Source organism: Solanum stenotomum, chromosome 2, assembly GCF_019186545.1.
Source record: "Solanum stenotomum isolate F172 chromosome 2, ASM1918654v1, whole genome shotgun sequence".
NCBI classification, from domain to species: domain Eukaryota; kingdom Viridiplantae; phylum Streptophyta; class Magnoliopsida; order Solanales; family Solanaceae; genus Solanum; species Solanum stenotomum.
Window position 1 is genome coordinate 72,409,563 of NC_064283.1, and position 16,723 is coordinate 72,426,285.

The 16,723-nt window shown below is 31.0% G+C and overlaps 3 protein-coding genes and 1 long non-coding RNA gene across 6 annotated transcripts in view; 3 read left to right on the forward strand and 1 right to left on the reverse strand.

Moving 5' to 3' along the window:
• The window catches only part of LOC125856277 (putative late blight resistance protein homolog R1B-23), a 107,614-nt gene that overhangs the window by 66,061 nt on the left and 24,830 nt on the right, over positions 1–16,723 (forward strand). The window lies entirely within an intron of this gene.
• LOC125854313 (uncharacterized) overlaps positions 1–16,723 on the forward strand; it is a 77,075-nt gene that overhangs the window by 55,007 nt on the left and 5,345 nt on the right. The gene's annotated exons all lie outside the window — the stretch shown is intronic.
• Positions 1–16,723, reverse strand: part of LOC125854276 (putative late blight resistance protein homolog R1A-3) — a 37,986-nt gene that overhangs the window by 11,510 nt on the left and 9,753 nt on the right. The gene's annotated exons all lie outside the window — the stretch shown is intronic.
• Positions 10,302–15,376, forward strand: LOC125854277 (putative late blight resistance protein homolog R1B-23). Its single transcript, XM_049533774.1, has 3 exons — positions 10,302–10,754; positions 12,395–14,597; positions 15,097–15,376. Exons 1-2 carry the CDS (start codon positions 10,317–10,319, stop codon positions 14,585–14,587), a joined length of 2,631 nt encoding a protein of 876 aa, XP_049389731.1. The 5' UTR covers positions 10,302–10,316; the 3' UTR covers positions 14,588–14,597; positions 15,097–15,376.

Below are 16,723 nucleotides of genomic sequence, written 5' to 3' on the forward strand. Positions count from 1 at the left end.
GGGGGGAGAGGTTAGGGGTAGGCATCGGAGTGGGGTGAAAATAAAAATTTTAAATTGGAAATATTTAAAAAAAATAAAAATTGGGGGGCGGGGTGGGGTGGGGTAAAGAATTAAAAAATTGAAGTTGAAAAATATTTATTAAAAATAAGCTTTAAATTTATTTTTTCAACAAAAAAATTGTAATTTGAAATTGGAGGAAAGTTTTGGAAAATGTTTTCCTTAATTTTTGAAGGGAAGTCATTTTCCTTATATTTGAAAAAAAATGAGTTGATTTGAAAAACATTTAACCCAACCAAAGACGGAAAAATTGGAAAACATTTTCCGGAAGATGTTTTCCTTTATACCAAACACACCCTTTATGTTTGAAACTCATTTATGATAAGAAACTCAGAATAATTGGGAAAATGCATAAGTACCCCCCAGCCTATACCCGAAATTCCAGAGACACACCTAACCTTTACTAAGGTCCTATTACCTCCTGAACTTTTTTTATATGTAATATTCTACCCCTTTTTGGCCTACGTGGCACAATCTTGTGGGCCCAACGCATGTTGACATTTTTTTCAAGGATAGTGCAACGTAGGCCGAAAAGGGGTAGAATATTATAGATAAATTAAGTTCGAGGGGGTAATAAGACCTTAGTAAAGGTTAGGTGTGTCTCTGGGATTTCGGGCATAGGCTGGGGGTACTTTTGCATTTTCCCTAAATTCCCAATAGATAAAATTACACTATAGCTTCAAGATTTTGGGAATGAATTCTGGTTTCGAATAACCAAGTCCTCTGCAACATCAATGAGTCAAAAGCAGAGGAAATTTTTTGTCTTCATTGATTTCTTTCCCTCGTGGATGAAGGAATATATGAGTCCAAAATTGGATGCAAAAGGCAAATATGTTGAAAAAGTATAAGGAAGAGTAAATATAATTTTTTTTAAAAATATGATCCCTTTGTGTATTTTAAATTGAGAATAAATAGTTATCAAATACTCCCTCGTCCACTATTGTTTATAGCTGTCCAATTTAATTGTCAATTTAAACAATCAAGAAACAATTAGTTACTTTTTTCCAATTCTGCACTTAATAATTACATAACTATTGGTTTCAAAAAGTAGTCATTTTAAAGTTACAAAACTATTTTAATGTGAAAAAAGTTGTTTTTGCAGTTTTTAAAAAATACAAACCATTTTAATAATGATTGATAGTAGGGTGGATTATATTAGTCAAATTGCACATTATATTAACTTTCTTAGTTATGCATGATCTTATCCTGACAAACAAGAGTGGACGGATGGAGTAAGAAAATGGAGTCCAGAGTCAAAAGGGCAACAAAATTTTTCGAAAATTTCAAAAGGACAACAAAATTATTTGTCAAACTAAAAGGGCAACAAATTTTATATGGTAGTACTTGACCGATCATGAAGTTGAAGAAATAAGCAAATGTTATAATCTTTAGGACTAAAAAGAAAAGAGTGTTACCGGGAATTTTTTCGAGGGATTTTAGCATACCTGTGTTACTTCGTGCCCTTTTTTAGGAACGTCAAGAATTGGTTTAGGCTTGAAAGAGTCTTTGTTATCTTCGCGAAGTTTCTTCACCTTCTCATGGATGACTTTAATTTCAACTGCAAGAGCCCTAACTACTGCCATATGACCGACATCGAAGAATCTTCCAACTTTATTCTTATCTCGATGCAGCTTCGCTTGAACCAGAAATTTATCAATTACATCTTCAGATTTATGTACTACTTTTTGAATTTCCTTCACTAATTGATCCCATAAACTGCTCTCGCTGTGGAATTTAGCAGCATCGTCAAGGAATGCTTTCAGGCGTTGCACTTCTTCCAGTAAATTTTTGAATTCGTCGTCTACGCCTATTATCAGATCTATATTTTCGCTTAACAGCTGCAATAAATTCTCTACGAGAAAATTCACTACAGCATCCGCCATTGGATTGATGTTACAAAATTGGATTACAAATGAGATAAGAGAAGAGAAGAAGATAGTTGCAGTATATATGAACAGAGGTAAAATGAAAAATTAAGTTGACTTTATTTTTGAAATTTTTTAAGTCAAGTCTTTCTTAATTCTAATTTTAAATGCACCAGCTAGGTAACAATAATTTAACAAATATAATATAATAATGCTAGTTGTTTGCCCATAATTTTCATAAATATATTTGCAAGTGGACACCATTAATTAGTCTCTGGCAATCCGACATTTATAAGGTAGTTTCTTGGCAATTTGGATATTTTTTTTTTTTTGTTCTTATGGAAAAATTGGCTAAGCTATATATTATTAAGGAGATGATTCATCTCTTTTTCATGTGATATGGAAATTTTTAATATCCTTTTTTTACGTTCAACGCTAAATATATGAGGTGTGTAATTTAATTTGGAAATCTATTATCAGTAAGATAAAATAAATTGAGATGAATTTTGATATGATATCAAATAAAGAAATAAATTGATTCTAAGTTTATGTAGGCATGCTATGTAGACGTCACATAGGATGATAAAAGTGGAGATATGAAACTTAACGGTTCAAGGATAAATATGTACCTTAAGTTGGATGACAAGGGTAAATATATCAAAAAAAGTATAATGAAGGGCAAATATAATTCTTTTCTGGGAGTGCAAGATATTTGTTTTTCCAGAATCACTTACGTGTTCTAACTTTATTTGGGAAGAGATATCACCAACTTTTATCATGTTGCGAACAGTGGAGGACCCAGAATTTTCTTTCAAGGGGTTCGAAAAATAAAAGTATAAACGTGTAAATAAGCCTAGAAATGGGAACCTTGAATTTTTTTGGGTTTAAAACCATACTTTTAGCACGTTTTTTAAAGTAAAAACTAAAGAAAACTGAAACTGAAAAAGAAAAAATTGGGTTTAAAACCATACTTTTAGCACGTTTTTTAAAGTAAAAACTAAAGAAAACTGAAACTGAAAAAGAAAAAATTAAAATGCTTTCACTGAGATTTGAACTAGTGACGCACAACTTAATTTTTGGGGGACTTGCCACTATGCCATTAAGTTCTCTTTGTTATTTAGAGGGTTCAAAATATATATATATCTACAAAAATACAGAAAATTTACTTTATATATACAGTGTAATTTTTTGCCGAGGGGGTTTGGGTGAACCCCTTGGAAACCACGTGGGTCCGCCCATGCGAAATCTTGAAGAGCTCAAACTTAAACGTTGTCGAGCCAAAGATGATGTATGGAAATTGAGTGACAGACATATTCAGAAGCTTGAAGTTGTTGTTACTGAGCGAGCTAAATCTTAAGGGTTGGGAAGCAAGCAGCGATAACTTCCATAATCTAAAACGCCTTGTTCTAAAGAAATGCAAGGACCTGCAAGAAATTCCAATCTTTTATGTATTAAAGAAATGCAAGGACCTGCAAGAAATTCCAATCTTTTATGTAGTTACTTTATATTTCATTTAAAATTTTGTAATTTCTCGTGGTCAAAGATCACTCTTCTTTTTTTTTTCCTTGCGGCCAAAAAATTTCACAAGGTTAATTTACTTTTTTTTAGAAATGGAGAGTTTTTAATTATAATATTTAGTTGAACACTTCTACAATTGTATTACTATGTAGTTTATGGTAGATTTATGTTTTAAAAGCAAACACCATAAGCTTAAAATCTTGGATTCGCCACATAACTGCAAATACATGTCCTTTCCTTTAACCAATAAGAGTTGTGATGAAATAATAAATATTTTTTTATGCTTAATCAAATGTCACAAATTCAAATCCCTATAGATAGAAAGTCGCCCTTATTAGAGAATGTTTTATTCATCAATCCTCAATATAGAATATTTCGATAACTAAGCTCCAATATAAGAATCATACATCACATCACATGGGAAATAAAAAATAAAAAATAAATATGTCCTTTCCTTTTCTACTCATGACTCATTGCCAAAATAATGGATTCCAAGTAGATATTTTAAAGAGTAAGATGTGAATAGGTTGAAAAATGAGTTTATTGTAGTTGGTGAAGGTATGATATTTAATTTGTATTTGGCATAATACATAAATATGATCTTTAATTTGGTTTTATTTCACATTTATGTCTTCTAATTTTGAGTCCAGAAATTTTATATCATGGATGCTCAATTATTTTTAGTTTTAAAATTGCTATATAGAGACTAGAGTGGGTGCTTAGTTAATATATTTGAATAAATGATTAGATATTGTACACAAATAATAGTGTTTATAACAAAAAGCAATGGGTGCTTAAGCACCCATAGTCCATAACCTACGTCCGCCACTCCGTTCTATGTGACACCATATATGGCAATTTGTATCATACGTGGTATATATATATATTATTATTATTATTATCAAAACACTAACAAATGTGCAAGCTAGTATTACTGTAAACTAAATATTTAGAAGTTAAAACTTTGACTACCCAATTTTGATTAAAATGTATTTTAAATGTAATTGATTAACAAAAGGATTTGTTTCTACTTTCTTTTGAATATACATTTCTACATGTGTAATATGTTATACTATGATTTACTTGAGACATTTTTTGAATTGTCGAAGTCATAATACTCTATTATATGAGTATATAATAATCAAAGTTTAACAAACTATAATTAGCAATTTATCATACCGCAAAATATCAAAATCGAACTTTAACATACTGAATCATACCAAATTAAATTGATATGATAATTATAAAATAGTTTTAAAAACAAATTACCAAAATTACCGTATCAAAATTTCAAATACCATCTAATATCATACCTGGCCTACCCACCCCTACACTCCACGCCTTTCTTGGAAGAAAAATATAAGTGCAAATCTTATATGTTTTTAACTTATAAAGTTCTTATTTAATTTTCACTAAATCAACGTCCAAACTCCAACTAAAAAGTTTGAAAGGCCACGTGATAAATGTTTATCCACTTGCCTATATCACTTGCCAAAAATAATATTAGTGACAATTAATTAATAATAATAATTTAATTATCAATATATATATATATATATATATATATATATATATATATATATATAATATTATTATTATTATTATTATTATTAAATGTTGTTTTTATGGTAGTTAACAAACTGTCAATGGGAAACCAAAAAAAAAAGGTTAAGTAATTAAATGGGTGGTTCTTAAATATTAAAATATAAAAGTTGATGAAGTCTTAGTCCTCGTTATATATTAAAAAATATAGTGACAGTAAGAATTGAATTTAAAATCACGATATAAAATTATATGAGATCAAATTAAAGTTTTGTTTGAATATGTAATTTGGATTTTACACACTATCACAAAGTTATTCTAAAATAAGTAAAATTGAATCTGAGTTATAGTGTACTACTCTATAATAAAATTGAACATGATTAATATCATTAGTAACTTTATTATCATGTTTATATTCCCTGAATATGTCATCACTTCTTTCATATTCTTGAAATGAAATATATAGATATAAAATGGTGGAATTTTCTTTTATAAAATATAAATTTGTGGATTAATATTTGTTTATAAAAAAAATGAAATCATGATATGAAAATTTCAAATTAATTTTTTTAAGATAATTGGAATTTCAACTAATTATTTGAAATCACGAGATAAAAGTATTTATTCAAATGTTAATTTTTAAACCACGAGATAAAATTATATATCCAAATGCTTAAAGTTGACCTTGTTTTTTAGGCATAATACATAAACATGACCCTTAACTTAGCTTCAACGGACAACTATGACCTCCAACTTTGAGTGTGCACAAGTAGAGACTTTAACTTTTATAAAATTGAACAAGTAGACATGTGTTCTACATGACATAATACACGTATGACACAAATTAACATGTAGAGTGCCATATAGAATATAGAACGAATGTGTCTATTTGTTTAATTTTATACAAGTTTAAGTGTTTACTTGTGCACACTCTAAGTTAAAGGTCATAATTATCAGCTGACGTTAAGTTAAAAGTTATGTTTATGTATTATGATTTTTTTCTTAAAAGTCTTTTGTTCTTTTTTTAATAGTGATAAGTCTTCACATCATCATGTCCTTTTTGATTCATACTCATAAATGTCTACACACAACTGGAAACACATGTCCTTTAATAAAAATTGTGGTGGACTGGTAAGTACTCCTTCATTCTTAATTAATGGTCTCGAATTCAAGTTTTTCTAGATAGAGAGTCACCTTTGTTAGGAAATATTTTGTGTCTCAACATATAATTTTTGGCACAAATCTAAATTTAGTTAAATTTTAATATGAAAATCGTAGATCGTGTGAGAAACCAAAAATAAAAAAATACACATGTCCTTTCCTTTTCTACTCAGCATAAAAAATGTCCCCTCCAAATAGTCATTGGACGCATAGCCAAAATAATCGATTCCAAGTAGATATTTAAAGGGATAACGCATAAATACTCTCTAAACTATGATCGAAATTTCAGAAACATATCTTAATTAAACTAAGATCTTATTACTCCCTGAATTCATTTTTTTGTAATTTCATACACATTTCTTACGTGACACATTCCGTGACTCCATACAGATGAGGCGTGTGAGAGAATTTGTGCCTTATCCCATGTGATTGGGTATGAGTTTATTGTAGTTGGTGAAGATATGATGTTTGTATTTGGCATAATACATAAATATGCATTATAACTTGACCTTATTTTTATATTTATGCACTTCAATTTTGACGGTTCACAAGTAAACAGTTAAACTTGCATAAAGTTGAATAAATAAACACGCATATCCTATGTGACAATTGACATCCTACATAACAACTTATATATATATATATATATATATATATATATATATATATATATATATATATATGAGTAAGTTTTGTGCACCGTCAGTGTACACAATTTTCTACACCATCAGTTACTTTTAATTAGATTTAACCATAGAAACTTACTTTAATAAAATAACATTTACTAAAAAAAAAAAAAAACATCAACAAGGTAGTTGAATCAGACTTGGATTCTAACCAAAATTATTTTCATAACTAAATTATTTTCTTCCAAAGTACGTCACTTTCTTTTCAAGGAACTTCAACTCCTATATTTTGCTCATCTACGTTTAACTTTTTCATTAATCTTGCAAAATACAATTATAAATGTTAGATAGCTTACAATTAATTATAAATCTGATCATATAAATAGTCAACACGTTTACTGTAAAATATATTTAATATTAGTGAAAGTTCAACAAATAAACACCTTCCCAATAATCTAAAGAGCAGAGCTGAAGTATTGCGGGACAATATGAAGACACTATAAGATACAATATTTCACCTTTTAGGAGACTATGTTCACTTGTTTTTAGTGCATTGAAATTCTTTTGATCGTGAAGATGTGTTTAAAAGGGCCTTTTTTATGTTTCTAAATGAGAAAAATGTGAAATTTAATTGTTCTAATTGCATGACGACATATCACTAAGTAGAAGAAGTGTGTCAAGTTTCAAAATCGTTTGACACTTAAAAAATAATTTCTTACCGGTTGATAATGTTTGATGTTGTGAAAAAGTTTGATGCTGTGAATAATTACTTGAGCTATAGAAAAAAGTGAAAAACCTACTATAAACATAGTAATTGTAATTAACTTTGAAAAAAAAATTAATTATGGAAATAATTTTGGTTAGAATCCAAGTATGATTCACTTACCTGTTGATGTTCTTTTTTTTTTTTAGTAAATTGCTGATTTTCTTTTTTCATGAATTATGGTTATTTTATTAAAGTAAGTTACGATGGTTAAATCTCATTAAAAGTAACTGATGATGGTGTAGAAAAGTTTTTACACCGACGATGCACAAAACTTAAACTATATATATAAAGTTGACCTAGTCTTTGTCGAAGTCTTAGTCCTCGCTATATATTAAAATAGTGGAAGCAGGAGTACTTTCTTGTTTGATTTGATCCTAAATTGATAATTTTCAATTACATTTCATATTTAGATACATATAATTAGATGTATTTAGTATGTATTTGAGATATATTTATTTGGACACCTCGAATATATGTATCCAGGTATCAAAATATGGCAAAAACTATAACATCAAAAATTTAAGAAAAAATGTGTAATTAACCTCTAAACTAATGAGATTTGTGTTATATATATATAAAGTTTTAATCGAGGCACCGAGTGCATGGCACCCCCACTCTTACACATAGATCCTCCCTTGGCTCTATTAGAAATCACTATGAGCTTCACATTTTAACAAAAAATGGCAACAAATACGAATTGAAATTCAATATCATGGTTCGTTTTGTGACTAAAAAAATCATTGAAATCAAATTTTCGAACTAAAAAAAGATATTAAAAAATTAGCTAAAGATCAATTCAATTTATAACCAAATAGTAATTTTTTAAAATCTTTTTTATGTCCAAAGGACTTCTAATATTTCGTTGCTTTGCACTTATATTTATATTCTTCTTCCAAGACTTAAAAAGTGATTTTGTTTGAGCATCTCTAGTTGTTGGTAATCCTAATCATATCGAATCCCTTTTTCTTCAATCATATCCTTTAGAGGTCCCTTAAATCACTAGTGAAGGAAAATATCACTTGGGGACAATAATTGAGTCAACGATTGTTTAAGTGATTTCTCAATTTTTGAGTAATATATCATATAGAATAAAGTTTAATATTCTCTTCGTATCAATTTATGTGACACTTTTAATTTTTGAAATTCAAATAAGATCTTCTTTAATCATAATCTTTTTTTTTTATATCTAGTAAGTCGCTCCTATCTAAGGTCATTTTCTGTTGTTCTTATAGTTAGCTGAAGTTGCATATTCTATCTAATCATCTCCTTAGTTCTTCACCCTATAACTACCTCCTAACTCAACCTCTCAAACCTTCTCAGTAGTGACGTATCCTTATACTTCCTCTTCACATATTTAAAGCATCTTAGTCTCATTTTCCTCATCTTTTCCGTCATGAGAGTCATTCCCACCTTATCCCATATAACTAATTTGTTCTTATCATCTAAGCATCTTCATTTTCTAAACGTGGATATTCTTGACTAACCAATATTTTGTCTCATACAATAGTGTTGGTCTAACCATCACAAGTTGGCCTCTTTTTCACTCACCCCACTATAATATGGTGTGTGACAATTATCGTCAATTTTCTCATTTCCTTGAATTAACTCAAGACACTTTAAGCTTTCTCTCATTGATATGAATAGTGCATCAATCTTCACATTCCACCTCCACATCATATATGCTATGTCACTTATCTTTCATTCATTCATGTACTTTGTTTTAGTCCTACTAACTTGAAACTTTTAGATGCTAGGGTCTTTTTCCAAACTTCTAACTTATCATCAATTCCTGCGCGCATCTCATCAATCAAACTAAAAGTAGATCTCTACTATAACCCCATCACAATCTGAAAGTGTTCCAACAAATTTTAGCTACATTACACATGTCCTTAAAAACTCTTACTCAAATTCTAACTAAATCTATATCCAAACTCCAATTGAAGGTTTGGGCTCGTAATTTGGTAGTTGGATAAGAAACATATTATTTATTTTTGTATAATTTATACAACACTTGATAGCTAAGTTATTCATGTATAAAATTAATACAACATTTGGTTGACAATTCAGATATCTAAATAATAATACATGTATAAGTTATGAGAGAATCTACGTATTATTATATACAATAAAAGATGGAATAATTAATAATAATTAATACATGTATAACTAATACATAAATAACTAATCTTTACCAAACTAATATCTACATGAAATAATATATAAATACACTCATAACTAATCTCTATATTACTTATACCTACATAACTCTAATCAAGTACCAAACGATCACTAAGACGTATAAATATTACTTGGTTTAGCCATTGAGAAACTTTGGGTTATCATACATGTATAATTCACGATTATCACAAAGTTTCTTGTCCTATTGGGTCAACTAATACAAACAATTGAGACAGTCTACAGAAAAATATAAATATATATACTATTCGAGAGTGACGCTCCGAACAAAATAGAATAACCACAAAGACTTGTTAAACAATTCAGTCAACTATTAAAAAAAAAAAATCCTTTTCCGCATATTGCGCTTTATATATTGAAAACCTGAACAGCTCATCGCGATTAGGAGAATAAAAAAAAAACATGTTCTCTTTAAAATTATCCTCTCGTATTTATGACGAGAGGGAGTTGTTCGGATGGTAAGCACCCCTCACTTTCAATCCGAAGGTTGCGAGTTCGAGTCATCAAAGAAGCAAAAGGGGTGGGAGCTCCTAGGGGAGGGGTGTAAAAAAAAAAAAAAAAGAGTTTCTTAATCAACAAGGAGAAATGGCAGATACAGTGGTGAACTTTCTGGTGGAGAATTTGCTGCAGCTATTAAGCGAAAATGTGGCGTTAATTAAAGGAGCAGATGATGAATTCAATAATTTATTGGAAGAAGTTCAACGCCTAAAAGCGTTCCTTGACGATGCTTCGAAATACCACAGCGATAGCAAACAATGGGATCAATTGGTTAAAGATATTCAAAAAACAGTACATAAAGCTGAAGATGTAATTGATAAATTTCTGGTTCAATCGAAACAGCATCGAGAAAAGGGTAAAGTTGGAAGATTTTTTGATAAAGTGAATCATATCGGTATTGTTAGGGATCTTGCAACTGAGATTAAAGGGATTCATGATAAGGTGAAAAAGCTTCGAGAAAATAATCAACAAGCTTTTCAGCCTAGACCAGTTCTTGAGCTCCCTAAAAAAGGTGTCCAGGAACAGGTATTGTTTACTTTCAATTCAATGAGTTAGTTTGATTTAATGCGGAATTTAAGAAAAGACTTATGAACTTGTAGTCTAAAATAAATAGTAGTACATATTTGTGTAGCTATAAATCTATTTGAGATTAACTAAAAAGAAAAGTAAATTATATAAATTGGGACAGAAAAAATATGTTAGTGTGTCTTGACACAATTCATATGATTATATTATTTGTATTACCCATTAATAAAATTTTAATATAATAACAGAAAATCCAATAATATAATTTGTATCTACCCATTTATAGAATTTTAACAAGGGTATATTTAGAAAAAGTTTTTAAAGGTTTTTTGTTTTTTGTTTCTTTTTAATTTAGTTAGTGTACAATTTTTTTTGAAACTATGAGACTCCCTTTATATTAATTTTAAATTCATGGAGTGGTTTTAGTTATAGTTTCATTACTTTAAATATCACATATATTTGTGTAAAGTGTATGAATATTTTGAGTAAAAAATCAATGATTAATGAAAAAAAATATTTCAATCATAAACATTCTAATGGTCCCCTCACATTAAGTTTTCAAAAAAAAAAAAAGGGAATGAAATTTATGAATATTAATAATATTTATCAGGTATTTTTTTTATTTTAAATCAAAATTTAAAATTATTTAATTAACAGTAAAAATAAAAGTAAACAAATATTGAATACATCATTTTTCCTAACTAGTATAATTATAAATTTTGGATTTCTTTTTTTTTTTTTTTTGTAAAATAAACAGAAATTTTAAAATACTAGTGCCAATAATTGTGAGTCAAAATATTCCGTCCACCCCACCCCAAAAAGACTAGGCAATCAATGTATCCACAAATATCATCTCTTCACATTGGTAACCACATATATCACTTGTCACAAGCAAACAAGAGTTGGACTATAATAACTAGGAAATAATAATAAAATATATTTGAAATAAATATTGTGTGCAAGTGTTATGTCTTTTTGACTGAGTATACCAGAAAGGAAAAAAAAAATACTCCCTCCGTCTCATTTTATTTTATGTGAGTTAGTTTGATTCAGCGGACATAGAGTTTAAGTTTTATGTGAGTTAGTTTGAAAAATAAATTATAGAAATTTGTGTATTGATTTAATATATAGATTAATGATGTTTAGGAAAATTAATTTTATCAAATAGTAATCAAAACTCTAAAACATATATATAATACAAGTGCAAAAATGACATGTAATTACAATAATTTTATAAACATATTCCAATGTAGGTAATATAAAAATTACTTCCTCTGTCCCAATTTATATGATGTTGTTTGACTTGACATAGAGTTTAAGTACACATACGCGTAGGACGCCATGTAGGATGCAAAATTCCATGTATGACACCACGTTGGAAGTGCGTGTCTACCTATTCAATTTTATACAAGTTTAAGTGTCTACTTATGCACAACCAAAGTTAGAGGGCATATATGCCAACTGAGGCCACGTTGGAGGGCATAGATACATGAGGCCAAGTTAAAGGACACTTTTATGTTACTGTGGTTATAAATCATTTCATTAGGGATAAAACGAGCATTTTAATATGTTATATACAACTTGTGAAGATCAGCCATTCTGTTTTCTGATGTGATTCATTTGATCAATATGTTCAAAAGGGTCCTTCTTTGGAGAATGATGAAGTGGTCGGGTTTGATGACGAAGCTAGCAAAGTGATCAAGCGACTTGTTGAAGGACCCGCGGAGAGTCTGGATATTATCCCAGTGGTGGGAATGCCAGGACTTGGAAAAACTACACTGGCAAGAAAGATCTATAATGATCCTAAGCTTTCATATGAATTTTTCAGCATCCCTTGGGTTTATGTCGGTCAGGAATACAAAATAAAGGATATTTATCTTAGGATTCTCAAATGCTTCAAAAAAAGCATAGAAGATCATCTCAATGATGATGTGGATACATTAGCTAAGGTAATAAGTGATTTTATAAATAAAGGAGGAAGATGTCTCATTGTTTTAGATGATGTGTGGGAACCAAATGTCATTGATCATGTAAAGAAAGTTTTCGCAGAAAACAAAAAGGGTCATCGAATCATGATGACCACGCGTGATAGATATCTAGCTACTTATGCCAATACAGAACCTCATGATCTGAAATTCTTGAATGGAAAAGAAAGTTTTGAATTGTTGGAAAAGAGAGTTTTTGGCAAGGGAAGTTGTCCTGATGAATTAGTTGAACTTGGAAAAAAAATTGCAGGAAACTGTGGTGGAGTACCACTTGCTGTAGTGGTAATTGCAGGAGCGTTAAGAGGTCGTCCGAATACAAATGATTGGGTAAGAGTTCAGAAAAATGTGGCAGAGCATTTTTATAAAAATACTCAAGCGGGCTGCTTGAAATTTGTAGAGATGAGTTACAATCGTTTGCCTCAAGAAGTACAGACGTGCTTTTTATACTGCGGTGTCTTTCCTCGAGGCTTTGATATCCCTTCTTGGAAATTGATTCGTTTGTGGATAGCGGAAGGGTTAATAAAGCCTCAACAGACATACACTCCTGAGGAGATTGCTGAGTTTTATTTGAATGATCTTGTCAATAGAAATTTAGTGATATTGATGCGAAAGAAGTCTGATGGTCAAATAAAAATATGTCGTCTTCACGACATGCTGCATGAGTTCTGCAGAACTGAGGCTAGTAACAAATGGCTTTTTCAGCAAATGCATCTAACATCTGATCAAGCTATTCCTTCTATTCAAGACAAAGATACTTGTCGTCGGTTGTGCATTCAGCCCTCTATTCTGAATCAGTTTCTCCTCGATAAGCCTATTGCAGAACATGTCAGATCTTTCTATTGTTTTTCCTCAGAACAAAAACAAATTGACTTGCCTCCTAATGACATCAAACACATCCACAAAGCATTTACACTTATCAGAGTCTTGGACGTTGAACCCATCAAATTTCTTTTCTCCAAAGATTTTAACCAGTTATATCATTTGAGGTATGTTGCCATCTCAGGGGAATTCAAGTCCCTTCCTCCGTCCTTCGGTAAATTTTGGAATTTACAAACTCTAGTAATCAATACAAGTACCTCAGAGTCCACCCTTGAAGTAAAAGCTGACATATGGAACTTGTTACAGTTAAGGCATTTCCACACCAACATACCTGCAAAATTACCAGCACCTGCTACCACGACCGGTAAAACTTCTTGTCTACAAACTCTTTCTATGGTCGCGCCAGAAAGTTGCAAGAAAGATGTACTAGCAAAGGCTTGTCTTCTGAAAAAATTGAGCATTCGAGGGCAAATGGCATCTTTTCTTGAACCCAAGGGTGGAATCAGCAATCTTGAAGAGCTAAAATGCCTTGAACATTTGAAGCTGTTAAATGATGTTCTTTACATAAATAAAGCAATTCACCTTCCTCCAGCATTCTTCAGACTCGTACGGACAGTGAAGAAGTTAACTTTGGTAAACACAAGGTTTTCTTGGAGCGATGCAAATAAATTGGCACAGTTGGAACACCTGGAAGTCTTAAAGTTGAAGGAAAATGCATTCATAGGTGACTCTTGGAAGCCGGAGATAGGAGGTTTTAGCGCGCTCCAGGTGCTGTGGATTGAAAGGTCAGACTTAGAATCTTGGAAGGCATCAAGTCTTAATTTCCCAATACTTCGGCACCTTGTTCTTATCTCATGTGATAAACTCAAGGCTGTGCCACTTGGATTGGCTGATATACATAACTTTCAAGAGATGACACTGAACAGTAGCAAAGAAGCAGTCAAATCTGCAAAAGAGATAGAAAGCAAGAAACCGAAGTTCAAGCTCACCATATTCCCTCCTGAAACTGATTCCAAGGACACACAGTGAAGGTTCAAAGGTTAGTCAAATTCATTTTAGGCATAATACATAAACATGACCCTTAACTTGACGTCAACTGACAACTATTACCTTTAACTTTGGGTGTGCACAATTAAACGCTTAAACTTGTATAAAATTGATCAAATAGACACATTCGTCCTACATGGCACCCTACATCGTAATTTTATGTCCTACGTGGCGTCTTACGTGTATTATGTCATGTAGGACACGCGTGGCTACTTGTTCAATTTTATATAAGGTTAAGTGTCTACTTGTGCACATCAAAGTTGGAGGACGTAGTTGTCCTCTAAATTCAAGTTAAGGGTCATGTTTATGTATTATGCCTTCATTTTATATTGACATATAAATCTCTATTGGTCGTGTCGACAAAAACTGTAGTTATTCTGAACTGCACTCTGTTATTACTTGTGTGAATGGTTCAACGAGGATTCATACTAGAAAATACGGTTCTTTTAATTCCAATATAAATTTATTTACTATTTTCCTCATTTCTGCAGGAGAGGATCGAGACATCGACCTTGTTGGGATCTTGGTTTCATGTATATGGAGTGTGTGTTTTTTCAGTTGTATAGTTGTTTGTGCGTTTATTCTGTTTTTGCTGTATTTGCTTTGTTTCATTTTTGTTTTAAGTGTTGCTTTCATGTGTCGTTGTTGTATAATAGCTTACACCTTTATGGCTCATGTGTTGAAAGACTGTTATTCTATGTTGCTCGGGCTCTTCAAAGTTGTTAACGGGTGCGTATTGTATTCTCTAATATTGTGTATTTTTGGAGAATCCAATGCAGGTGCAGCATCAAAAGTGAAGAGTTTGTGCTACTAATCTGTTATTCTGAACAAATAAAATGTTTGCCTTATTTCCCATTTGGTATCTTTATGAGTTGTAGTTCATTATAGTATTTTTGAATGGGAAGGTTCTGAAGTTCAAATTATGAATCCGTACGAAAAACTGGTCTTCGACCAATTTTTCTTTCACTCACAAAAAACTTCAAAACAAAATTTCAAGTGAAATGCACGTTCTTGTAATAACCTGACCCTTCATTTTTAGTTTTTGTGTTCTAGTTCATGATTTAGTATTTGGTTAAGTTGGTATTACACTTTTGACTTGATTAGATGGTTCGGGTTGAGACTAGAGGCGCTTGGATGGTGTGAGACTAGTTGGAACATTTAAGCTACTGTAGTAAAGTTTTCTGGACTCTGGTGCATCACGACCGCGAATCAGATACCTGATCGCAAAGAGTTATTGTGAGTTAACTGATCAAGGGGAGTTTGTTCTATCCAGGTGCTATACTGTACGGATTCTTATGAATGATTTATTCGTGGTTTCTTTGAAACCTATCCGTCACAGTTTTCCTCTCTTCATTTCTGTTTTCATTTTCCAAAAAAATTCCTCCTCTTCTGCAGGAGAGAACTTGGACACTGAGCTTGCTGGAAGCCAGGGGTAAGTCATCAGACAAATAGGTAACTGGAGTATTGTCATTTTGAAATATGTTGCATTTTGAGTTCCCATTCGTGTGGATTGTTTTTTTTTCTCGGTTGTGAAACTGTTTGCATCTTTCCTATTCTGTTATCTTTGTATTTGCTTTGTTTCATTTTTGTAAAACTCTTGTTTTAATCTATCTATCATTATATTGCTTTTGTTGAAAGACATGTTACTCCCTACAAAGGCGCTATTGCAAGTTTTACACATATATTGGGTGAAATATCCTAAGGACAATGTTATTTACATACCTCATGCTATAAAGAATTCTCTAATTAATTAACCAAATATGCCATGCATACACAAAAAGGATTAATGAGTTTTTTTCAAGTAATATTCGAGTTAAACTTGAATATTGCGATGATCATAAAAGGTTATAGCCAATAATCAACAGGAAGAGGAGCATCAATCAACGTGTTCAAATAACACCATTTCTTCAGATGAAATAACTATTTTGTAGAGAGTATATTATCTTTGCATCTTAAAGAATTATAATAAGATTATACTATAAGAATGAATTCATTAATGTCAACTATGATCAGCCTGGAGAAATCAACCCCTCCACGATCGAAGATTCTCACTAGATCGGCTACCGCAAAAAAGGGTGTAATACTGATATATAGTTGATAGGGAGGACAGATGGTGAT

What these genes read in the sequence shown, in the direction of transcription:
- LOC125854277 (XM_049533774.1), top strand. Translation starts at nt 10,317, where the DNA reads ATGGCAGATACAGTGGTGAACTTTCTGGTGGAGAATTTGCTGCAGCTA. An exon ending in AAAAAGGTGTCCAGGAACAG is followed by an intron (nt 10,755 to 12,394) that starts GTATTGTTTACT and finishes TATGTTCAAAAG; the next exon opens with GGTCCTTCTTTGGAGAATGA.